General features: G+C 43.9%; 1 protein-coding gene across 1 annotated transcript; it reads right to left on the bottom strand.

The window, feature by feature from the left end:
- On the bottom strand, window positions 1-25,208 carry dnah3 (dynein axonemal heavy chain 3). Its single transcript, XM_071529295.1, has 61 exons — window positions 25,191-25,208; window positions 24,664-24,765; window positions 24,299-24,540; window positions 23,802-23,901; window positions 23,489-23,681; window positions 22,892-23,087; window positions 22,226-22,351; window positions 21,230-21,425; window positions 20,822-21,001; window positions 20,548-20,678; window positions 20,348-20,453; window positions 20,029-20,207; window positions 19,666-19,850; window positions 19,262-19,385; window positions 18,878-19,031; window positions 18,514-18,658; window positions 18,125-18,336; window positions 17,740-17,831; window positions 17,492-17,606; window positions 17,175-17,291; window positions 16,318-16,497; window positions 16,039-16,175; window positions 15,469-15,670; window positions 15,160-15,252; window positions 14,931-15,041; window positions 14,658-14,772; window positions 14,342-14,540; window positions 13,818-13,926; window positions 13,596-13,709; window positions 13,215-13,391; window positions 12,926-13,017; window positions 12,585-12,804; window positions 12,336-12,470; window positions 12,106-12,217; window positions 11,677-11,918; window positions 11,380-11,480; window positions 11,148-11,253; window positions 10,831-10,960; window positions 10,507-10,743; window positions 10,293-10,396; window positions 9,909-10,203; window positions 9,589-9,768; window positions 9,372-9,495; window positions 9,122-9,278; window positions 8,883-9,026; window positions 7,719-8,385; window positions 7,379-7,544; window positions 6,986-7,202; window positions 6,567-6,749; window positions 6,147-6,345; window positions 5,510-6,023; window positions 3,669-5,296; window positions 3,202-3,427; window positions 2,800-3,044; window positions 2,458-2,574; window positions 2,018-2,175; window positions 1,681-1,848; window positions 1,412-1,554; window positions 748-952; window positions 452-589; window positions 1-354 (listed from the first exon to the last, which is right to left on the bottom strand). Exons 1-61 carry the CDS (start codon window positions 25,206-25,208, stop codon window positions 1-3), a joined length of 12,057 nt encoding a protein of 4,018 aa, XP_071385396.1.
- Between the last annotated feature and the right edge of the window lie 519 nt (window positions 25,209-25,727).

The raw sequence follows: 25,727 nt of genomic DNA, 5'->3' as shown, positions 1-25,727 counted from the left end.
TTAGTCATCCAGCTGGCAGAGGCAGGCCACCCCTCGGTTAATCCAGTGCTTCTGCGGCTGGTCAGAGGGCAGCTCGATGGGCAGGACGTAGTTGGTAGAATGGCCTGTGGTGGACAGGGTTCCTCGACGGGCACTGGTTTTGTAAACGGGACACACATAGAGGTTTTCATGTTTGAACTTGGCCATCTCTCCAGGCTTGAGCCAGATGATGGGCAGAGGGTCAAAGAGGATCTTGGGGAGGGACTCTCCAATGACCATCTTCTCCCTGTCCCAGCGTGCCCCCTCAAGGAAAAGGCCCCTAACATAGGCCCCATCCTCTGGCTTCTCATCCATATGGGTCTCCTCTTTGGTCACCTGAAACAGAATTGAAAGTATGAAACTCCACTCCAAAAATAGATAGCTTGGCAAAAACTCAGAGGAAGTTGAGAAACAATTGTATTTCATTGCATGCCTCAAATTCAAAGCCGATGTAGTCTATGGGGATGGTGTACTTCCTGGCAAAATTCTGAGACACTCCAGTGAGGAATGACTGGGTGAAGAAGAAGCCAGAGAGCCAGAAGACTGTAGGTGGGCCGTTGTCTATCCACTCCTGTTAAAACAGACATCCAAGCACATACATAGCTATTAGCATAGTCAAACGTGCAATGTCACCCATTCAATGTTGCTTTACTAAGATTTGAATATGAAGGCGGTTCAGCGACCCATTTTGCCAAGGTCTGTGTCACCCTAAACAATGTTATTTCTAACCTGTAGGAAGTGCAGCCTGGCCAGGAGATCAGCCACATAGCTTCCCATTGGCTTGAGGGAGGGGTAGGACTTGGCTGCCCACATAGCGGGCACCTTGCCCACCAGCATGCTGTTGAAGACGTTCTCCAGCTCAGCAGACATAACAACCTGGCCCTTCAGAGCCTTGCAGATGTTCACCAAGCTGACACGCACCACATGAGTGAGTCTGACAGGAGGGGCAACAGATGTGATAAAATATTCATTGTGAAGGATTTCATGACTGTACCTCGCATAGACAGATAAATGAACATGAGTTATTTGAAAGTTATTATGAATTGTTGCTACTTTTCTTATTGACTGCTACTGCCACTGTTTGACTGCTACTGGTTGTGCCATGTAATTTTAGTGCCTGGTTCTACTGACTTATCCCATATTTTAGTTTAGTTTTTTGTACAGTTTTACACAGTTTTATATAGTATAGTTTTTTTTATACTTTATATACTATGCTATTTCATGTTAAGTATCTTTGAGTATCTTGAAAAGCGCTATACAAAGAAAATGTATTATTATCATCATTATTATTATTATTATTACAGTATTTATAATTTAATGTGGTTAATAGGTGTGCAATTTCAAGAGAAACCTTGAGGATCGACTTGCTGAACAGAACATGAGTTGTTATTACCTGTTGAAGCGGATAATTTCCTGTCTCAAAACAGTGTTCATGGACTCCTCATACATGACCGGGTATTTTTCTATCACCATTTGCACATCAAAGTCTGCTGGCAGCTTGGACAGGATGTCCTCTGCCAGCTCATCTACCACTTCCTAAGACACAATTAGAAGACAATATGAATTACAGGCCTGTATATGCTGTTTCTCCAGAGAGATAAGTGTGAACTCAAAGTGTCAAAATGTCATTTTGCATGCCCTCAGACTATAGGTACAGCTAACCTGAGGAGATTTAGCCCCGCCTCCTGACTGTCTGGGCAGAGTCAGCAGCACTCCATCCAGCAGCTGATTGGTCTCTTGATTGTCTTTAGTGATGTCAGCGTTGCTATGAAGTCCAAACACACTAGGATCGGCACTAATTGGTAGATTCCGAATGTAATTAACATAAGTCTGGAATAAAAACAATAGAAATGATAACTGTGCAATTGATGTGCTTTACAGTACACTTGTGACAACATCAGGCAAGATACCACTGCCTTATGTAATATCATACATGATAAAGTTGGATATGGCAGTCTTTGATATAGCGTCATTTAGGAATGTGGTGCTTTGACAGTACCTGATAGGGGCCATGAGGTGGGACATAATACAGATCCCCCTCACACAGGTGGTAGCGCTCCTGCTCTATCAACTCCCAGCTGTAGAAGATAGACAGGAGAGACAGCAGTAGACGCCTGTCTTTGTCATCTGTCACCCTGCCGCCATAGTTGCACTCACCTGAGATGAGAAGGAGAAAGATCATATGAACAAAAACGATTCTGGGACATTCCAGGACATTGTGGTGAGATGTATTGAAAGGTTTTGCTAAGGCTTTGTACTATGATAAATAAATAATAAAAATGTGATACGCTTCAGCAGGAGAGATTCTTGCTGCTTGCTGGGGTTTGAACCCAAATCCTGAGGTTGAAGGGCGATCTTCCTATTCACTACATCACACTGCTGCCCATTTCACTGATGTAAATGAGTGCCCTGTCGCATTAATAACCATGGAAGTCTCACCTGTCAGATATGTGAGGGCCTCCAGTGGAACCTCATCATACTCCTCCAGGAACATCTGGATCTGCCTCATACTAATCCTCAGGTCAGACTCATTAAATTCATAGGGGATATTCCAACCTGAGGAGAGAATAGAGAACAGAGCAACACTGTAGCTTAATTTTAACAAACAATAATAAACTAAAGATATCTGACACTAAAAAAAAAGAATAGAAGAATGTTTAAGATAATGTCAAAATTGAATAAACTTTATACCAGATTCAAATGCCCCAGTGTAAAAACAAGGTTTCATCTTACACAGGGGCAAAATAGCACATAAGACCTACAGTTTATTATACGTCTCACCGAGAGGTCCAAAGTTCCTCCTCTCCTGCACCAGAGCATGGAAGAAGGTGAGACCAAACAGGAGCTTCTGCCAAACGGCCTGTTTCTTGGAGCTGCCAAAGAAGGCCGGGTCAGAGATGGGGTCGCTCAGGTAGGAGCGTAGCAGGTTGGCCCTTATTCCTTTAGGAGGCTCGTTGGTCATCTTCACCCCATTCTGCAGGATACTGACTGGGAACTTGTCCGATGGATAACTGGTTAACCACAACCTGTGGAGAAGATTTGACTTCTTTAACATGTTTTTCATGCAAGATGCTTGTGTTAGTATTAGAATCGTGGCATGTTTCAGTTCAGTTCACACAGTAAAATCTGCTCCATGCATTTATTCATTCATTATTCATATATTCTTTTGTAGTTTCTGCTAACCTAAAGCTGGGGTGTGTGTTCTCTGGGGTGATGGCCTCCTCACAGATCCTCTCCAGTGTGGGCATCCAGCTGGTGGCCAGGTGGCAGTTCTGCAGCACCACCCAGGTGCCTTCTTTGATGGCTCTGTCGATCATCTGGGCTGCTATGGGTCCCTGTCCCTGCCCAAGGGAAATGGTTTGGGTCTTACTGCCCCCCATCTCCAGGTCATCAGCAAACTTCAGCAGACCTGAAGGACCAATGCAATGTTGTCATGAAGGCTTTGGTGTTTGAGAGCAAAAACAGCCGTGACTTTTGAACAAAGATTTCACACTATTTTATTAGCATGACTAGAAAGTTAGTTGAGATCTTGTTTGTTAGTGTATTCTTGTTATATCAAGTGGAAAAGAGCATGATCAATTAATAGAAGGAAAATGCACAAAAGCCTATTAGTTAAAATGTCGGAGGGGTATACGTCTTTGATAAATCACCTGCAGTTGGATCAGATCCCGGTGACAGCACAAAGATGAGAGGAGAGCAGCAGTTGGAGTCACTATAACTCCCTGCCAGGTCAAAGGTGGGCGGTTCAATGTAAGTACTTCCCATGTTGTCCACTATGAACTCCTGCACTGCTGGCACCAGCTTATCTGGCCTGAAGCACCTGACCACTACCATTCGGTCCATCCCCACCAACACCCTCCACTGGTCAGGCAACTGCTCCTCATGGGGCTTTCCCGAATCATAGATCTTCTTCCATTTGGAGATGTTGTCTTGGACATGCTCAAAGAACCCATCCAGGTTTGCAAGCTTGGAGGCCCTAACAATCTCAGACCAAGATTTTTCAGAAAGCCACTCAGGGGCAGGGTTGGGGAAAGGGTTATCTAAAGCAATACCACCGGTGAGGAGGAAGCGCCAGACTTCGTCATCAACCTGGCCTTTGCCCTGCATAATGCCTACAGTGAGCAGCAGGGAGAACAGCAGCTTGTCCTTCTCAAAAAGCGAGCGGCACACATTATTGTAGATGCTGATGGTAAAGTGCTCAACAATATTCTTGATCCTTTCGGCCAGGTCATCACTCTTCAAGCTCTGGGCAATGGAATGTAGATAGAGGTTGATGAACCAGGTCAGGGAGTACTGGTACATAGGCTCGATGTTGGCCAGTTCTGAGATGCAGAAAAACAAGATGGACGAGTGCTCAGCCACAGGACGGTAGCCCATGCGAGTGTCATCAATCTCCTTTTCGGTGACACTGGCGATTTTTTGCTTCTCAGAGATTTCCTCAGAGAGGACCTTGGAGGATGACAGGATCTTAATGGCTGTCTCATCTTCCAGGATGTTCCCCTCAGAAGAGGAGAGCACCTGCAGGATCTTATCCTCAATCTCCTTTAGCTGTTTGTTGTTGGCGGCACTCTCCAGAATGAGCTGGTTCTTCTTCTCTTCCAGTTCAGGTTTCTCCTTGGCAGCTACAATCCCTAAGAGCTGGTCCTCTAAGCCTTGAGGGGTGATCATGAAGTTCAGCAGGCACACTTTGATGGCCACTTCTGGGAGGTAGTGAGGGTTCCTCAGCCCAGTGGTCATGTAGAACAAAAAGTCTTTGGAATACTCCACAATGTTCTCTCCTAGTTTCATGTACTCCACACCTTGCTGTTTGAAGGTCTGCTTCAGCAACACGGGCTCAAGCACTGCATCCAGTTCTTCTCCAACATTCTCCAAGAGAACTGGGGTTCCAAACTGGATGGAGTTCTCCAAGGTTCTCAAGTAGTTTCCATCTGAGAGCTTGATGACAGCAAGCTTGTTAGCCTTCTCCATGTTCTTGATCCACTTGTTGGCTTGACCCTGAGGGTCAATCATGAGGGGCCAGCGACGGGAGTTAGATACAATGATGCCATTGTCTGTGGAGAAGGAGTCTACAGGAAGCCCAGCAATCTGCCATGCCCTGATGGCCACTTGGTTGCCCAGGGTGTTGCTGAGGGTGAAGTCCTCAGAGCATGGTATTTTCCTCTCTTGGCACAGGATGTGCCACTGTTGCTGGCACTCAATACGGTAGTCTACTGTAAATGCCCCTAGGTATGATACAGTTCCAGAGGAGAGGAGTATGTCACCTGTCAGGTTGGTGTATCTAGAGAAGGAAGGTTTAGTTAGTCTAGTTAATATTTAACCTCACGTACACTGCATGCATACTTACATATGGAATGGCAACAGACATTCCTCATGAGTTAAAAGGTGATATGTAAATGATCATCACCAATATTGTTATAATCATCATCACTGAAATTAAATACTTGAAACGGCCTGAATCCTGAATAATTGTGAAGGTGTATTTCTGATATACCTTATTCCTAGTAGCCTGGCAGCCTCTGTCCACCTGTCCTTCTCTCCTCCCAGTCCTCCTATCAGCTTCTCTGCCCTGATCAGCTTTTGAGAGCACAGTTCAATGTTATCCTCCAGCTCTTTTTTCTTGTTGTTCATGGCCTCGAAAGTGTCATTCAGGCTCTGCAGTCTGTCCTCAACTTCTTTCAGCTCGGCTCTCTTCACAGCCAACATGTCCATCTGGACAGCTAGCTCATCCTCAGCCAGCTTCAGTCTTTCCTTCTTGGGGGCCACGACTTTGGCTACACGTTCATACACCTCCATTGCTCGCACCCATTTACAGAGACCCTCACAAGCGGAGGAGACGTTTTTAATGATAGAGGGCTGAAACTCAGGGTTGTCGATAAACTTGTCTCTGATTTTCTTGATGTAGGGGGCAGGGATGTTGTCTTTGTCATAGGCTTTGAGGTTTTCCAAAAATTTCATGTCTCCCAAGAGTTTCTTAGAGGGGGCCCAGTAGTCCTCAATCATCTTGCCTGGGACACAAGTCAGATTTCTTTTAGAGTAATATTAAAAATGTAATGATAGATATTTTGTATTGAGTTTGTCAATGAGGACAATGCCATATCAAGATCATTCTTTCAAAGCCATGATCTTACCTGAGCCGCCAGGATCAGGTTTCCTCTCAGGTTTGATACCCTTCATGACACAGATGGACTCCATGACTAGTTTAACTAGACCTGGGGGATTCTGCATGGACTTAACTACTGTGATGTCTGAAGGTTTGAGGGTGTCCAGGGCTGACAGGGCAGCTTCCAGGGCAGGCATAGCCTCTGCCAGGTCTCCCTCACACTCATCCTGAAGACCAACAGTGCACAATCCTCAGTTTCTAAACATGCAGGGGTCTACAAACCCATACTCTGCAAAAAACATCTATTTTAACAAGTTACTTATTCTAGTACTTTAAATCTTAAACTTTTTTAGACTCAATACTACACTAAATGACTTGTTAAGATGGATTTTTTTGCAGTGTAGCCCAGACAGTGTCATTGCTCCTGAAACGTGTTAATGTACGATACCTTTATGGCTTTAGCTGCAGCTGCTGCTTCATTGGCCACTTTCTCATCAGCAGACACTAGTGCTTTCTTAGCGTCCACCTCCACTGTTTCCTTCTCTATCTTTACCATCATCTTATCTGTCTCAGCTGAGGTCTGGATGAGCTCTGGCTGCAAGGCTGTCAGCTCCTGCTGCATCACTGACACCTGTGGACATGTATGGACATGTGGACAGTATGGAGTTAGTTGTGTGTCACTGCATTACCGTCAGTGATTTGATCATAGGAGCAAGGTGTTATAGATGTTATAACTGACAGTTAGGAGAAGTTTGGCCTGAAGCTAATACAATTTCCAATGTTTATAACATTTGCCCATCAATTATTAAGTAATAAACAAATTTCAAATTCTTTAGTAAATAAAAAAGGCTTGTCAAGGAGCATCACCTGAGATGCGGCAAACTCCAGTTTCTGCAGACCAACAATGTAACGGTTCCTCACAGTGTCCACCTCATTCCTCTTGGCATTGAGCAGGGTCTTGAAGGTGAGGATGAGTTCCAGATAGGAGGTGGGCGTGATGTAGTTGTGTCTCCTCAGTCTGGAGAAGTACCTTTGAGACATTTCCCTGACACTTGTCTGGAAGGTCTTGCACATTTCCACCACCCTGAGATCACATCAAAAAGAAGCAACATGTACTAAATGTATATTTCACAAAGCTAGACATTCTATACTATGTTGAGGCACTTTCTGATCCATCAATTTATAAATAATATGAGTGCAAATTAAGTCTATGGCACTGTAAAGCAGTTAGAACAACTCAGATGTTATTTGCATCCTTACTCCAGTCTGATGTCACTCTCCAGCTCCACATCCTCCAAAAACTTGTGGGCCACCATCTCCAGAGCATCATTTGGCCAGGCATGGAACCAGTCAATAGTGCAGCAGTTGATGAGGGAGGGGAACATCCTAAGACGGTTCCTAAATGCATCACCGATGGGACTCATGGCTGTTGAATGACAATCATCATTCCCAATTAGTACTTCCTTAGTAATACTTCAATCAAAGACGATGAGGTCATTGGACTAGGTCTCAATAGAAACCCCAACTATCTTGTGGATTAAAGTACATTTTCTCTACTACAAAAAAGATAAACATTAATGGAAAGGGTAAAGGTGCCCACCAAGTACAACGTGAAGGTTGGCCTTGACGCGGTCAATGAAGAAGTTGTACATGGAGAGTGGAGTGGCATCAATCTTCTTGCCCTCCATCCGGGCAATGCCCTGCACCTTCTCAATGATGTCAGCACGCTCATCTGCAGGGAAGATGTTAGGCACGTCACCAGTGTTCAGCAGCATGTTGATGTCTTCTACCATGGCCTCGTCCTTGATCTGGCTGTCATTGAACAGGAACACAAGGCTCTTGCCCTCAATGCCTGCTTTAAGCATCACCCGCTTCAGGTCATCACGCCACTCTGACATGCTGTAGTTCTTGGTCAGCTCGATTTGGAACAGGACATAGTCATTGATGAAGGTGCCCAGCTTAGTCGCGCTCTGGCGCCCTGAGCCACCAATGCCCACCAGCAGAAGGTGGCCATTGTCTTGTTTCAGCACACGGCAGATGCGGGAAATGTGCTCAATGGCGAACTTGAACATGACGAGAGACATGGGTGCCTTGCTGCAGTTGTTGAACTCATCCAGGTAAAACTCCATCACCTCCTGCAAGGCACGCAAGTCTGTGATCTCATCATAGGCCTTGTTGTCAGTATCAGGCTTGGCATAGTCACCAAAGAACAAGCTGCGGATGGTCTCGTCCACTACCTTGCCATTTGAGCTGAGGTGGCTCAGGAGCTGGACAAACATGATAGGAGAGGTTTAGAATTAAACACAGCAACATCAGTTTTAAAACTAGAGGGCACTCGGTAGAGTGCAAACCTCCATCAATACTGAACAATTCTCCAACTTACAAAGCTGCAGCCTCCATAATGGTTTATGTTTATCATTTCTGTTGTATGAACTGTGTATAAACGCAGCATAATAGTCATTGCGAGAAAAAAAATGTGTCTAATGACAGAAATGCCAGATCCAGATCACCACCAAAATCTAATCAACTGATCCTTGGACCAAGGGCTATCTGTCCACCAAGGTTCAGCCATTCAAACTTTTTGAGATATCTTGCTAATTTATAGACAGACAGACAGACAGACAGACAGGGGTGAAAACCTGAACTCCTGCCAACACCATGGAGAACAATCCATGGTGTTGGCAGCCACAGCTGTATAACAATGTCATTTGAGTGTGAGTGTGAGTGTGTGTGTGCGGTTTAATCAAATGGTGCAGGGTGATACCTTATCCATGGTCTGCTTAAAGAAGTCAGAGGTTCTGTCTTTGACAATGTTAAAGAATGTCTCTCTGTCCTCAGTGTCGATGAGCCGGTCATAGAAAACACGGTAGACCTCATGGATCCACAGGCGGATCAGTTTGTTTCCCTCCTGACATAAATGATCAACATACACAAAGAATAGATTTTAGAGTATTCCTGATTGATGTCTTCAATCAAACATTTCACTGTTGTTTCCAGTCTTACCTGCATGTGTGTGTGTGGAGCCAGAAGTACACCTCGGATCACTCGAGCAAAGTCCCGCAGGTTGAAGATGTAGTGGGACTTGGATGGGGTGGGGAGGAAGCTGTCCATGGTATCCTTATAGATGGCCATGGTGGCCTGTACCATGATCTTACCAAGCCTAGGAAATAAAGACAAAATAATGGTCCCTGACAAAGATGATTTATATCATTCTCAAACTGTATGACATTCAAATACGTATTTGACGAGTTACCTGTAGAACGAAGCATCAAACCCCTTGCTGAAGTGCCAGTCAGTAATGGAGCTGAATATCTTGCTCAGTGTTTCATCATCAAAGGAATCAATAGAGATGATGTTCAAGTGACGGGTGAAGCGGCCTAGCATTTAAAATATTTTGTTAATAACAGTAAACATCCTTAGCACAGCTTTCTTTAATGAAATCGCCAATATCATAATCCTTTCAACAGTACCTGTAATGTCATTCCTCCCACCCCCAGGAGGCCCCATAGCAGATACAAACAGCACATCCACTATGTCCAGTCTGGAGGTGTCCTTCTTGTCGTACCAGTGGTAGTGGTCAATCCACTGTCTTAGCAGCTCAATTGGGGGCTGGGCGCCATAGATTTCCTTAGCCGGCATGTTCAGGTCGTCTATGTGGGAGGGATCATATTAATTCGTCCATGAAAAGTCAGTGAACTGAAATTAAGTTTAGTCTAAAATTCATTCATTATTCATTCATTAATTTAGTTCTAACTCAATATTATGGGATTAAATGTGCCTTCATCCTTACCAACATAGACAACACACTTCTTTCCCATAGGAGGCCCAAACACCCCCTTCCTCCTTCGGTCCAGCTTGGCCATGATGATGTCTTGGGTTTGATTTGCTGATGTACGGGCTGAGAAGTTGATACAGTTGGGCGTGTAACGCTCCTTAGGCAGCTTTACTAAGAAGCTGTTGTTGATGATAGACTTGCCAGTTCCAGTGGGCCCCACAAACAGCATGGGTATTTCATGTGCCAGGTAGGTATGCAGGAAAAAAAGCTGACGTGCCGTCTCCATGGTGGGGATGATGAGATCTGACACCTGGTGGGAAGAGGAGGGGTTTCAGAGAACATAGCCATCCACGGAGGCATCTTCAGCAGCCATAACTGCTGTGACATCAGCACACTTACATTGGCTCCAGCTGGGATGATGCTCTCCTCCTTTGTGATTGAATCAGTCCATACATTCCACTGTCCACGTCCATCCTTGTGGAAGTAGTAGTCATAGACAGTGCCTACAAACAATAAGGAAACAATGTGCATCACTAATGTGAAAAAGTAAGAGGTGGACATTCTTTAACTGGTATGACAACTGAATACACAATAATTCTGTAGAATAGGTGACCTCGCTCGGGGAAGATGTTGCTCTTGGTGAGTTTGACATTCTTGGGGCGGGGGTGCTCATCATCCATGCCCATGAGCAGGTTGCGGTAGAAGGCGTCAAACTTCTTACGACTGTCCCCGTTGATGGTCCCACCCAGAGTCCATACTACAGCGAATAGGAACAGGCCCTGCAGCCACATGATTATCTGCTGGCTAGACATGTTCTCTTCACCGTTGGTTCCTGACGCAGAAATTTCATCTGGATCCAGACAGGGACATTAACACTCACACTGACAAAAAGATGTACTGATTGACTGATTATGAATAAAATGTCAGTCTTACTGACCTAGCAGGCAGGTGTACAGCCTCATCAGACTGTAAGCCAGGTGGATGGGGGATGTCTGCACCACGAAGCGACACTCGCTGGCTACAAAGTCCAGACAGGGCTGAACTAGCCAATCAAACAGATCCAATATCTATGGGAAAGAAGACCAAACAAACAGATACAGGACACATCACATCATATCTTCGGGACATTAAAGCAACACAAACATTGAAAGGCTGTCAGTGAGCCCTGTTTGCAGAAGAAACGGTAGCATTAGCAGATAACACAGTGTCTGCTTCAAAACGTGTGTGTGTGTGTGTGTGTGTGTGTAATCTCACCAGCTCTCTATGTTCAGTGCTCAGGCTCTCAGGCAGTGTGTCCATGTAAGAGTCTCTGAGAGGAGCCCAGCCCAGCTGCTGAGGTTCCATGTAGATCATACCACACCTTCAGACAAAAGGTAACACTCAACAAACCAGCGACAACTAATTTCATCATAAACTTTCTCTCAAAATCAATGCTTTCAATTTGTGTGCCACAGTTACAGGTGCAGCTCTTGTCCTAGCTGCTCACCTACTGACGGTAGCCGGTGAGGCTTGCTCCAGGTCGGCAGGTTCAAAGATCAGACTCATCTTGGAACTCATCTGGATGATCTCACCACTCATCAGACAGAGCTAGTAGAGAACAGAATAAAAAACACTAATCAGCTTATTGTCACACACTATACTGTAAGCCTCACCAATACAGTACAGTCGACTGACACTGAAAAGTCTGGTATTACTGGTGACACCGTGAAATAAATCAGGGAAAAGACTATTTTTGCAGCATTCAAAAATGAGATAGCAAGGCAGGCATCAAAATGGCTGATACCTTCTTGTTGTCATCCAGCACAGTATTCATGTTCTCAATCCACACAGCATCGATGGGCCCATCAAAAATGATCCACTGGCGATCGTCTGAGGTGGAGACAGCCTGCTCCCTGTAGGTGGTGGCCAGGACACCGTCAGACCACTCATGGCTGACCGGATCAAAGCAGCCATACAGCTGGCCCATGGTGATGGCCTTGGGGTTGATGATGCAGTAGTCTACTGCAAACTCCTCCATTAGGTTGGCTGGATGGGGGGATGAGTCAGTGAATAAACCCATATGAGAGCAAAGAATGCAAAACTGAACAGACATATCACCGAAACTACTCAACTACAATGAGTCAGTCATTGTTGATGACTTGCTTGTGTCTATTTTACCATGGGTAATGAAAATGTGGTGGCAAGTAAATGGTAAGTAAATTGAAAGGCTTACCTTCATAGAGGTCTCGAAGGGCAGCAGCAAGAACTTTATAGGCAGAAGTCTTTCCCCCAAGAGGATCTCCTACTATCATAAAGCCGTGACGGACCAAAATCATCTCATACACCTACACACCATGACACAAATGAAATTCTTACAGCATTTACGTTGCTGTAGTATTTCAACTAACCAAATAAAAGGTTTACGAGGCTTAAGAATTACAGAGTGATACTCTTCCTTGATACCTGGATGATTTTGCCAATGAACCATGGGACAGGCTGGAGCTTGAACTTGGCAATGTTATCATTGAGAGCCTTGAGGAGGAGATCATAGTCTGGTTTGGGAAGGACCACTCCAGGGAATAGATCAGAGATGATACCCTATGGGCAACAGCAGGAGACTTGAACTGAATAAGAATGAAACACAAGCACACTGATACATACACAAAAATAAACAAACAGTAGGTGGGGAACAAGGGACGCATAATGTGTCACCTGAAACAGTGGTACATCCTGTGCCAAAAACTTGGCCATGTTGACATCCATCAGCGCCCTAAGCAGCAGAACGCTCTCGTTCTCCTCGGGGTACTTCAGCTTCAGGTTCCCTGCAGCGGTCAGCACAGACTTCACAGCCCGCATACCGTAGTCATAGTGGTGCTGGGACGACAGCTGCTCCGAGCACAAACGATAGGTGGCCACGATCTTCTGGGCCAGACTACCAGTGAAAGTGCAATGAGAAATTTGACTTGGTATGTGAGCAAACCAAGAGCTGAGTCTACCTTAGGAAACAATATATTGATCAACAATATTTTGTGCAGGACATCAGTTGCACATACCTGCGAGATTCAATGAAGCCCATAGAGTACAGTGAGATCTCTCCAATGAGACCATAGTCTGGCACCATCATAGCCACTGTACGGAAAAGAGCCTACAAGACAAGATTGACAGCTATGCTTCAAATTCCAGCACTTTATATTCTACAGTATGTTGCTCTAAGCCTTTTTCAGTTTATCTGGGTAAAATAGGGAGTAGATATGTCCACTATATTCTATTCTATTCAATCAGATATCAGATTCTGCTCTGGTCTCTGGTGTATGACCGTACTACAATACTACAGCAATGTACCTTTAGGTTGTCAGGGAGCTCGGCCCTGCCAGCGTAGCCAGGGTTCATGGTGATGAAGACGGAACAGGTGGGGTTGAGTGACAGCTCTGTCCCCTCAAACATGAAGGTCTTCAAATCCTTGGCAATGGCCTGCTGTATGCAGAGGACCTGCTGAGCCACCACAGAAAGCACCTCCACCTGGGACACACACACACACACACACACACACACAGGCACACATAACATCAGAAAGCTATTCAATGAATCTCTACTAGATTAACATGTATTGCCTAAGTATGGGTATAGGTATTATCATGTACTCAATGATTATTAGAAGGAATAAAGCCACTGCCTTGAGCAGAGACACCACTATCTGCAATGTGACTGAGCAGCGGTGCTCACCTCAATACGATTGAACTCATCAAAGCAGGCCCAAGCTCCGGATTGAGCCAGTCCTTTGAAGAATTTACTCATGGCCTTGTAGTCCAGACCATCAGAGCAGTTGAACACGACACACTAGGAACAAATCACAGCTTTAAAGGCAATATTAAGTGAAATTAAGAAAAGCTGATGAAATGTAGGATGTGTCTTACTGATAACAGTTTGGGAGTCACATTATGTTACCTGTTTAGCCAAGGCTTTAGCCAAATCCTTTGTGGTCTCAGTCTTGCCAGTTCCTGCAGGACCCTCAGGAGCTCCTCCCAAGTTCAACTTCAGAGCCCCCATCAGTGTTCTGGTGTGCCACATGTTGATTGTACTAATTGGTACTATGAAAAAGCTTCATGTCTTCTCAAGAAACTTTTCAAGTTATGGTAGTAGGCTTGGGCCGATATTCGATATTATCGAGTATATCGAACTTTCTAATTATTACTATTAACAGCATAGAAATTGGATGTAATTTGGAAGAAATAAAATAACCCCCCCCCCCCCTAAACTAAAAAAAAAAAAGAAAACAGTAAAAAAAAATATATATATAGATATATATTTTGGCGGGACAATATCGTGACATGACATTTTGGATATCGCCAAGACAATATGGTAGTATCTATACATAATTGTTACTATTATCAGGTTGTAGTTCACAGCCCTCTCTCCATAAGATAAGGACATAGCAATAAGGATAAGGGATCAACCAAATCATAACTGACCTGTAGCAGCGGTCAGTAAGTGGTGTGATGACCAGACGGGGAGAGTTGCCCAGATATTCATAGCCATACTTCAAACAGGTGGTGATCATACGCAGCATCACGTCTCCGCCCTCCCAGAAGTATCGCAGCTGAGAAATCCATGCAAAGTCATTCAGCGAGGAGATGCGGTCCTCCGCCAGTTTTGCCACAACATCTCGAGCTAGAACAGAAAAAATGCATGAGATATACTATAAGATGGATTTAATCAAGAGTACACACTTCCTCCATTTGAAATATCCAATTATCATCAACAGAGTATTTCGTTTTGGGATATTACCATGCACATCTATCACAGTAAGAGCGCCAAGCGTCATCCTTGCCCCTCCTGGAAGTTTCCCACGCACCAGCTCCACTATGTCAGCAATCTGGGCATTACACTTCTCCACATAGGCCTTGGAGTGGAATGGATAAACAATGCACATGTTAGAATACAGTGTGATTATTTCTAAATGATTATTTACACAGTTTGGGAAGCTTAGAAGACTTGCTATGTGGAAATTTGTAGTGGTGGTAATGGTGAATTAGATGGTGAATGGTGAAGAAGACTGACAGGTAGCGAGTTGGTCTGGATGGCTTCAGACACTTCACTAGTCCAAAAGATGGAAGAAGCACAGATGACAACTTGGCCAGGCCACTGCAACACCCACTTCTTCCTCGGCATCTATAGACGATAATGGATTCAAAACATCAAAGAGTGGAGATTCCTTATTCAAAATGGTAGTGAGTTAAAAACTCAGGTTTACCCCAGATTCCAATAAAAACGTTTGACATCCATATACCTCAGCATACTGAATCAATCCTTGATGGATGACATCCCGGACACTCCTGAGCATCACATTCTCCACCTGTAGCAGCCACTTCTCTACCATACCCTGAAATCAAATGGCAACACACCACACACCGTAAATAAAACAAATTCTAATTTAACTAATTTCAGTCTGTAACCACTGTCATGTGAAATGAGAGAAGAATGATACATACATACATAAAACATAGAAACAGCAGTGATTAAAAGTGGGAAGTGCATCATACATAAACAATAGTGACACAGCTCTATTTATATAGGCTATACATTGAATGGTCCATACCTTGGCTTGGGCTGGGTAGATCTTTTCTGTGAAGGGCACAGTCTCCTTCTCAGAGCTGATCATGCCGGTGATCTCCAGGTCCTCTGTGAACTCCAGTTTGGCGATGCCCTCGAAGCACTTCTTCAGGTGGGGCTGGACACGTAGGGGGTCCTTGGTCTCTGACAGGATCTCCAGCAGCTCGTCATTGGACAGGAAGAAGAACCTGGGGAAATGATTAAGGTAAAGACGCAAGAGGAAACTGAAGTTTTGAAGATGGCAAGCAGGGGCGTGGTCAAGCATTGGTCAGGAGGCAGAGAGAGCCACTGCTTTTTGTATATTGTGTGATGTAGTTGTATTTGTTGGTGCTGAAATAAATGTCAGTCCAGAAGGCTGTCTCCAGTGTCCTTTTCCATAGAAAGCTGAGTTGCTACAATGAGCAATTGTTAAGGTTTGAGTGAAGTGAAATTCACTTCACTCAGTTTTCCCTGCTGATATATGATTGGGCATTACAACTGACACACTAGCACTCATAGTGTAGACGTAACTATACATGAGTAAATCAGTTTGAGTTCATCATGTATATTGAGCCACCTTGGGAAATAGAGCCTTTTCTTCTCCAGGTAGGTGTTGAGGCCTTTCTGGATGTCCTCCAGGAATGCATTGGACTCCTGTAGCCGCCCCAGCATGTTGTGTTGGGCTGTAGCCACCAACACACGCGTGTCCTTAACCTGGACCCACACATTCACACAGAGAATCAAGCACACACAGCAAAGTCAAGTGCATGAGACTCGTTGAACACAAATCACAGTCCACGCACACACAGATTAACACAGAGCACAGAAAGCTGTGTAAGTGTTACAAGGATCTCACCGCCTCGGCGATGATATCCTTCCAGTAGCTGTCCACAATGGCAAACTTGCGTCCCTCCTCAGGCATCTGGGCAATGATGTCCTCAGAGCTAAAGATGGGTTCGAGGTAAAGCCAAGTGGCCTGACACTTCAACATGGAATCTAGGATGTCCTGCATAGTCAACAGTTTGTCCTCCCATTGCTAAGGGAAGAGATAAAAGTGTGAGAATAAGAAAATGATACATGAAACATACTTTGTTTGTATAGCGCTATATAGTAGTTTACAGTGCAATCCAATAAAAAGCAAACATCATACTCATGTACTCATCAAATAAATTAAAATAAATAAAAACCAGAGGGCACAATAACACAAAAGAAGAGAATAAGGTAAAAACAAAAAATCACATAAAAGCAAGTCTATGAAAATACGTTTTAAGAAGTGTTTATATTTAGAAGTTGATATTGATTCTGCTAGCCTTAGCTCCTCAGGCAGGTCGTTCCACAGCCTAGGGACCCTGATAGAAACTGGTCACATTTAGTCTTAAGCCTAGGTCAACCAGAAGCGTCCTGCCTGAGATCTGCGATATCGCTTCAGGCCAGACTTTACTGCGCTTAAGTGATCAGTAAAATCTTAAAATCAACAGGTGTCAAGGGAAGAAGGAATGAAAAGGAGGATAGTAAAAAAAATGTGTTAAAGAGGAGAAGAAAGGAAGGAGACATCAAGGCTACCTCTTAAAGCTGCTTTGATTGACAGCACAGTTGAGTATGTCTATGTACAGTATTCATGCCTATCGACTTACACGGCAAAGGCTTTCATCCCTATACTGAGATGTCACCCTCTCAAGTGGACCAAGGATGATTTGTGTTGTTGTGTCTTACCTTGCATTCAGTCTCTATTGGCTGGATGAAAGGTGACCCTCGCATGGTCTGCGTCTTAATGACGTGATCATCCAGAAGCACTTGGATGTCATCCACTGCTGACACAATACTGGTACCCTAGGATAAAATATAAAGTGTTTACAAATAATATGAGTTGATGTCAATATTTTGTATGACAGTCAGGGCCAGAGTGGGTTAAGAAGGGTGAAACAAAACAATGAAACAATGACAACGTTTGTGCGCCTTGGCTCGTGGTCTGTCTATTATGAAAGTACCACATGCATATGTATATGGTGTGTGTGTCAGTGTGGTCATACTGTATCTCTGTATGCAGTGAAAGCGAAGCAGAGCTCAGCCCATTCATTTTTCATCTTCTCCATGGCCTTTTCCAGAGAGTACTCCTTACTGGCCGAGGCTCCGATCTCTTCCAACCTAGGGACCAGGGAAAATAAATGAATCACATTCTGATACCACAGTCATTCAGTAAATCTGTGTCATTAACACAAAATCAATGTTAATCTGTATCTATAGTCCAGCATGGTGAACTGTACGTAAAAGGTCTTACTTGTCAGAGAACTTGGAGAGTCCCAGGTCCAACATGTTCAGCAGTGAACTGTCCACATCTGGTTTGACATCGAAGCCCACAGTGCTGCTGATCTGTGGACACACAAGAGTAGAGTGTCATCAATTATTCACATCAGCTTCATGGGTCACAGGAGTAGCAAGACATCTGGTTATTGCACCAGAGGCAAACTGCCACTGGATTTCTATATCAACTGGTTTTCCACATAGATGTGATGATAAACCATAAAATTCCCTCCATATCGTTTCCATTGAAAAATTTCAAACAAACACGTTTTTTTTTACTACTCTCATTTTGTGGCTAAAATACAGTGCTCTTGCAGGCATGAAGTAAAACAACCAGTAAAACTGAACAATTGAACACTGACCCTCTCCCAGTGGCGGTCTTTGATGCCGGGGTTACAGATTGTTGTGAGGATGGGCAGGTGTCGCTTGAACTGGTCTATCTTGCTCTTGAAGCTTTTGGCCACACGGCAAGGCCCGGGAAGATTAGAGAAAGACTTGGTCAGTTTGTACATGTTCCTCCACATGGTCCCCAGATCATCAGAGATTTTCTCGGCATTCAGGTGCAAGAAAGGGCCTGGGAGTAAAATCAACAAGGGAGTACACCAATGTAAAAACTGTGCGTCCTTGCTTTTACTGGAAGTGCATAATGCTTGCTAGGTGCGCCATTAGGCATAAGTCCTGCCATTTAGAGTATTTAAAATGACAGCAAGTGTGAAAAAATACAAATGGATGCACAGTGTGTGATACCAACCATTCATCCAGACCTCTGACGTGTTCTGGAAGTTGAGTGCCGTGGTCCAGAGCTGGTCATAGGGCTGCTTGTTGGCTATCAGAGTTTGCAGCATGGGGAACTGGCTCTGTTCCTTCTCTAGCAGAGTCTGCTCTTTGTTGATGTCCTGTGGAAATGACACAGTGGTATACACATTTTCCAGCTACCATCTGAAACGTGACTTTCCAGATAAAGAAAAAAGAAAGATGATGTATTCTGTCTTTCATTGGAGAATCAAAGCTTTCTAGTGTTAATGCACTTTAAAATTAAAGGTATAACCACCATGTATAAGTGGTATGCAAAACATGCATGTCAGTCTTCACTGTGAAACTGCTGTGTATCTCACCTCCAGTTCAGTGACAGCAGCATCCAGGGTGGCACTGAGCTCATTGAGTTTCTCCACATTGTTCTTCATCTCTTCCATGCTTATCAGTTCCTTCTTCTTAAAGGCCTCTATCTCCCTGTCCACATCCCCCAGCATCTGATCAAATTCTAATATCCTGAGGTGGGAGAGTGACGATTTATCAGTTATCACCTCAGCTGTTAGCTTTAATTGGAGACACAATAGTCAGTTTGGTGTATACAGAACGCTGGGCATAGCAAGATTTACTGAACAGAACAGTTAAGGGAAGGTGTTGGAATTCCCAAGCAAAACTATTGCCACATTACATGCCAATTATTTTCAGTGTACTGTAAGAGGAAAGCGTGTGCAATGTCTTTATCCTGTAACCTCATTTGGAGCTGGTCCTCAGCTTGTTCTCTACTGGTGGCCAGACGGGCCTTGCTGAGTTCAAGCACGGTGAGGATCTGATTGGGCCAATGGAATACACTGGAGTTCAGCCTCAGGTCATTAGCTAGAGGGAGAAGGAAAAGACAGCCAAAAAACATATTGATATAGAGTATCAACCACTGCTTTCTTCCAACACTGAGGTGGAACACTTCATAATCAATGCTTCCCATATGTAGATTTACTGGCAGTAGGCCACCATTTTATCACAAGGACCCACCACAATAGAGATATATCACGTCATGCAGAGATATACGTCATCTACTAGGGCAACATACAGTATATGTTATATGTCATTACTATGGAATTGGACTCTAATTGTGATTACCATTAGAGGTGTCACATACCGGGCAGAGTGGCGTAGTCCAGGAGGAAGCAGAGGCGGTTGGCTGCCTCGTCGATCTCATCTTTCAGCTTGTGAAGGGTCACCTCGCTGGTATGTTTCATGTACTGGTTGAGAGACACCAGCTCCTCTGTGGTGCCTGGGTTCCCTGAGACAGTCTCAGCAATCTCTTCATAACGTTGACAGATGCTGGGAAAGAACAGTAGCTTGTAGTTGACATTCTCTCTCTTACAATTTATGTAAACACATAATTCATTTGCTGGTTAAACCGCACAAAGAATGGAACTAACTCTAGGAATTTACTAGACTTTTTCTCCTGTGAAGGATTTCAGGTCGCGCAGGTTTAAGGAGGTTTTTTTCCTCTCACCTCTTGTTGAGCTCTCGGTTCTCCTCCACCTCAAATGTGATTATCGTGTCTTTCAGTTTCTCAGCACAGTCACACAGATCGTCATTCAGCTTGCCAGCATACAGACAAAACATGGAGAGGGGCACCGTGACGTGCAGCGAGGCAATCTCCTTCCACAAGTGATTAATACCTTCAATTTTCTGAGGGGTGGAGAGAGGGGGTTTCAATTACCACTGAATTATCATTTAACAAACAATTAACAGCAAAGCATCTAGACAACAATGGTTGAAAGTAGAAGATGTTTTCAGTGTGTATATTTTGAAGGGAAAGCTATATCTACCTTGGCAAATCCTTCAAGGGAGTGCTTCTCATTGAGGAACGCTGTTACATCCTGCTTTGCCTTATTGTCCAGCAGATTGCTGTATTTTGTATATACATTCAAATACCTGAACATCAAAATTTAATATTACAGTTACTAACAGTCACTGCGGTACATCCAAATAATTGCAAGACAGGTAATTACAGTTGATGTGTCATTACTTTTTAGGTCCCACGGTGTTCTTGTTGAAAATGTCCTTAGCTTTGTTGATTAGGTCTGTGACCAGCAACTCATCAGGACTGACAGTGCGTAGGTACAAGTTATTGATCTCTGGAAAGAGGTTACACTCCACCTGCCCACAAAAAAACACATGTAAATCACAGATTATCTGTGTGTTTGGTGTATAAAATAGTAAAATAGCTGAGACATCATTGTGTGATATAAAATAGAAATGAGGTCTTGAAAGTTTGCTGCTGTGCTGAGGGCGTATTGTACCCTCGGGAGCTTCTCAGCACTCTTGATGATTTCCATGAAGGCTCTGTGGATGAGCTCCCAACATTCCTGGAAGCTGGGGTTAAAGACAATGCGCGGTTCCTCCACTTCCAGCTTGACCAGCAGCACCTGAGGCTGAACATACTTCATCTCATTAAACACCTCGCCAAAGTCATTACCCTCCTGGAGGACACAGAGCACAGAGCAGACAGCTGATGATGAACCACAATTAAATCAGTGGAAAATATGGCTAATTATTATGCAATCAGCTTTCATAGCCAAAGTATATCATTGCTAACTGAATTAATAAAAGTTGAAACTGTATGTCTGGGTGCTGCTTAGAGACACACTGCTGCCCTTTTAACATGGTAAGAAAACATGGTAAGAAACACCTGACAGTTGAGTCCAAACCTGGTGTATGGTGAAAAAGAGTAGCAGGTCCTGTAAGGAGCCAATGACGAGGCTTCGGAGCTGCAGTGACATGAGAGCAGCCACACAGGAGAAGAACTCCTGGACAATAACTGGAACCACCCTCTCACTCGTGGGCACCAGGTTCAGCCACAGGTCCTTGAAGGTGACAAATAGTGATGCACAGTGCGGCAGCCACCTGAAACAATAAGATGGCAGTGACACACTGTAGTTTCCCTACAAAGGCAAACAGCAATAACTGTTCAATATGTCAATATGCCCATAAACACTATTAAATGATATATAGTCCGCTTCTCTACCAACATTACTTTTGATGTGACAAGAGATAAACTTTCCTTATAATTTCTCTCAGTTTACGCATTTACTGCTCTTTGGGTTTATAGGGCATTTTACTGAAGGTGTGCTGGAGAAATCCTATAGAAGTAAGTACTCTACTTAATGGAGTTCAACTGACTGTACTGGCTACTGATGCAATTATTTCCTTTATTTTTTCCCAGTTCTACTTGGCCTAAAGCTATACGGACACAGAATGTCCTCTGGCTTGAGTTTGGTTAGCAAGAGAAACTGGGCTACCACAGAATAATGGTATCCTAGCAGGTGCAAATTGTGAACATGAAAATAAACAAATAGTGGCCAATTTCTACAAATTACAATGGCTCATATTTCAGTCATGCAGTCAAATAGCCTACTGGGCTACTACAGAGCCCACTAGGCTACACAATAGGCACACAGAAAAGGTTGCAATGGAATCCTCAAGTGAGATATTGAGTAAAGTAATCCGCTGAAAGGCAGCGTGACACGGGTCTAACAAAGTGGACAAGGTGGAAACATGAGCCTGCACCTACAGTACAACAGGATTAGCTCTCTTGGTTGTCTGCATAGACATACAAGCCAATCTGAAGACACTACCATGATTAAGTCTGGACATCAGCTTATGGTCTCACTGACAGACAAGCATTACTGACAGAACAGACTCACTTGTGGACCAGTTCGTCTCTGGTGGCTTGGCACTGTCTCTGGACCAGCTCTTCAAACTCAGACGGAAGGAGGGGGAGGTCGGAGGAGGAGAGGTCCTCCAGTCGGACAAACCTTAGGGAAGAGAAGCTGAAAAAAGATAAAAGATGAGAAGTTACTATTCACACATTTTTCTGTTTAACTGTAAAAAGTCAGCAATTAAACAAAACAGCTTCCTGCATTCTGTTACCTATCAGACATACTCATATTTTTTATCTGCACATTCTTTTCTGTTTGCCAAATAGTTAATGCAGGCCAGTACTGAAGTTTAGCTATGTACCACCATGCACATATTGTCCCGATTGCCTGTTTAGTGGCTGTACCTGACACCCTATCTCCTGTGTCAGTGACCAGACATAAGGTCAACTGATGTAGCTGTCAGGGATCTGAGTAGTATTACAGGGAGCATGCTTTTCATGTTTACTGATTACAATATCAGTTTATTTTCCAAATATGCCCCATTTAACTGGATATAGGCTTTATTTCTACAATCTGTGATCCAGACATTTCAATTTCAGACAATTTAATTTTCACATTAGCAGTGAAAATGTATATACATGACTTAAGACAATCTGACGTTCACTGAATGTACAACAGATTTCCATCAGAACAGCATTAGTTCTGTGTTACCTGTTTAGCCAGACATCCTGCAGTAGAAACATGATATAATTGACAGTGAACAGGTGCTGACTCTGCCACATGTAGGCCTCCTGGTAGCTGCTGGCCCAGGGCACCGGCGCACGGATCACCCTCCTGGGGAAGGGCCTCGGGGTGCTGGATATGAACAGACGCTGCTGTTCCGATGGGTCCATCAGGACGTAATCCACTGATGGGGAAAAAGATGGATGGCAAAACGTGGAGGAAGAAATTTAATTTTCATGGCAAGGGAGGCATTTTTTTCACAGCGGAAAAAGTGAGTGTTACTGTATTCCAAGTGTGGGAACTAGCTATTTATGGCTGCTGTGGTATACATGAAAGAAATACACAGATCTCTGTGTTCAATGATGAAAAAAGATGTCCTTTCCAATGTAAACTAAAAGGAGAAGCTGAAATCCATATCTTGATAGTCATTGTAACCTGAGTCCTGCATTTGCTTTGATCAAACTATTTGTCTGTAAAATGAATGTGAAGCTGATATTGACTTCTCTTTGCTTGTCTAAATAATACAATACAGACATTAAAAATAATTTATTTCATTGATGAGATGAATGCTTTGTTGTTTTGTACCTATGCTCTTCTTAAGACTGAAGTCGTAATCTCTTTTGACCTCCTCCTGCAGGCTCTCCCTCAGGTTCTGGGTGTGCCTGCTACTATCCTCAGTGAGAGGAGGCAGCAGACGTGTGATGTTCTCCATCTGCTGGGGCGGCTGGGGGGCGAGCATAGATGTCTGGACACCAGTGGTGATGTAGTACTGATACCTCTGTGTGAGTAAAGTCAACAACAATAATGTGTCAAAAGAAAGGACTCTTGTTTTTCATAGCAGGCTGACTGCTTGATACCAACCAATGATTGACTGGCTAATGAATTCAATGATACTTGCTTCCAGGTCTCTCTCGCCAGGTTCCATCTCAGCTGCCCTCATCTTCTCCTCTTGGCTGTGCATGATGTCCAGCTGATGTTGGGGGGACATAGGCCGGCTGCTGGGGGTCAGGAAGTCTCTAGGGCTTGGCTCTGGCCGAGGTGAGGCTGAAGAGCAAGAGGATGAATCCCTGAGAAAGCACAAAACAATCGGATTAAGGTGCTTCACTGAAAAGAATATCAAATCAGATAGGATATATATCGAAGCTATTCACTATTTTATTTAATATACTGGCCAAAATGTGTTGTTCTTAGTGCATATTTACCGTCCTCTGAGTGTAGGTTTTTGTCTCCTTCCAGATGGGGTAGATGCTAAAAGATTCATTAAGATCAAATATCTTTTTGAGAACTTTCCAGAGCAGTCTTACGTGTTCACATTCAATCCATATCTAAATTGTCTTCAGATAACAAAGTAAAGAAAGTGGCAATCTCAGGGAGACTTCCCTTAGTCAGACAGACCAGGAGCAGACATGAGAGAGCTTTGAAAGGATACAAGGCCCCGCTGAATCTACCAAGGAGTCATGGGCAGTTCGACGTCTGCGCTGTAGGTTACCAATCTTCAGGTCCCGGGCCCGGGGGCTGTAGTTGTTCCCAATGGACTCACTGGGGGTACGATGGTGACATTGCTCTTTAAAGGGAACTGCTAGAGTCCAGGAGGTGCTCTGGAGGATGGGTGGGTGATGACTGTGCCTCAAGACTATCTGGGGTAACAGGAATGTAAAATTTTAATAGGCATACTTTAACTATCTATGACACCAGACTAAAATTGAGCGAAACTGACCTGTCTTTACAACTAAGTTAAATAATAATAGTCTATGTCTTACTTGATAAAGCTCTGAGGGCTGCGCATTGGAGGTCTTGGGCAGAGGTGGGAGACCAGGACATCCTCTGGACTGACTCATGTTATGGATAGAGTCATCTTCCATCTGTAGGTCAGATACAAACACTGAGTGTTGCAACACAGTTTCCATTATACATTAAATAGATAACAAATTGTTTATTTTAGAATCCTTTGCTGCCGGAGCACGAACAAGTCTGAAAGAGGAGGAAAAATATGTATATTAATATTCTGTGGCATTACTACAGTTAGCTAGACCCACAAAGATCAAAACGGTTGGCTGAGAATGGGAGTAGGGTAACAACATCAGACTCAAATGAGTTAGAAGCCAACGATGCCATTTAGTAAGTTGAAGGTTTATAACTGTCCCGAAATCTCAGGTGATAACTGAGGACCAAATGGACAATTCCAGCTGGTTGGGAAACATCAGATCTATGGCCCAAAGTCCCATCATGTAACGTTACATTATTGTTATTAAAGGCAGAGCGTCTTTAAGGTTAAGGTTAACGTTACCTGCTTTAGCCGTTCCATCTTTGTTCAGGTTTTAGCCAGTGTAACAAGGAACTCTGATGCTTTTAGGCAAAGCAAAAGGTAGAAAAAAACACTAAAGGCACTTGAATGAGTAAAAACAAGCGAACGGAATGATTATCTTTTTTTTTTATCAAGCAAAGTGCCGTGCGACCGTTTCCGTAGAGAAAACAAACTGGAAAACTCGGAACTGTTGCTATGAGAGTTACGTTCTGTCGTTCGTTGTTGCTAACGTTATGCGAGTTACCTTGAGTCGTTCGTTGTATGATGCCGACAGTGCTTCCATTGAGACATTTTGTTCATTGCTGAGTGCCATCAGAATATTTTATTTAAAAGTGTCTTTCCACCGTCAGGAGCAATGTTGCCCACAGAGTTTGCAATCAATAATTTGCCAAACCATTGTACTTTCTGCTAAGCTACAGTGTTGTTGGTGAGGTTTTTGTTTTCCCTGTGACTACCCCGAACTTCAGCTAGTTACTACAAGGAAAAGCGCTGCTGCAGGTTGCGGTAAACTGCTACAGT

This window comes from Centroberyx affinis, unplaced genomic scaffold, assembly GCF_046629955.1.
Source record: "Centroberyx affinis isolate AG114_WGS23_722 - 3 ecotype Tasmania unplaced genomic scaffold, CSIRO-AGI_Caff_v1 ptg001778l_1, whole genome shotgun sequence".
Lineage (NCBI taxonomy): Eukaryota > Metazoa > Chordata > Actinopteri > Beryciformes > Berycidae > Centroberyx > Centroberyx affinis.
Note: the sequence above shows the minus strand (reverse complement) of the source record. Positions and strands in the feature narration are given on the sequence as shown.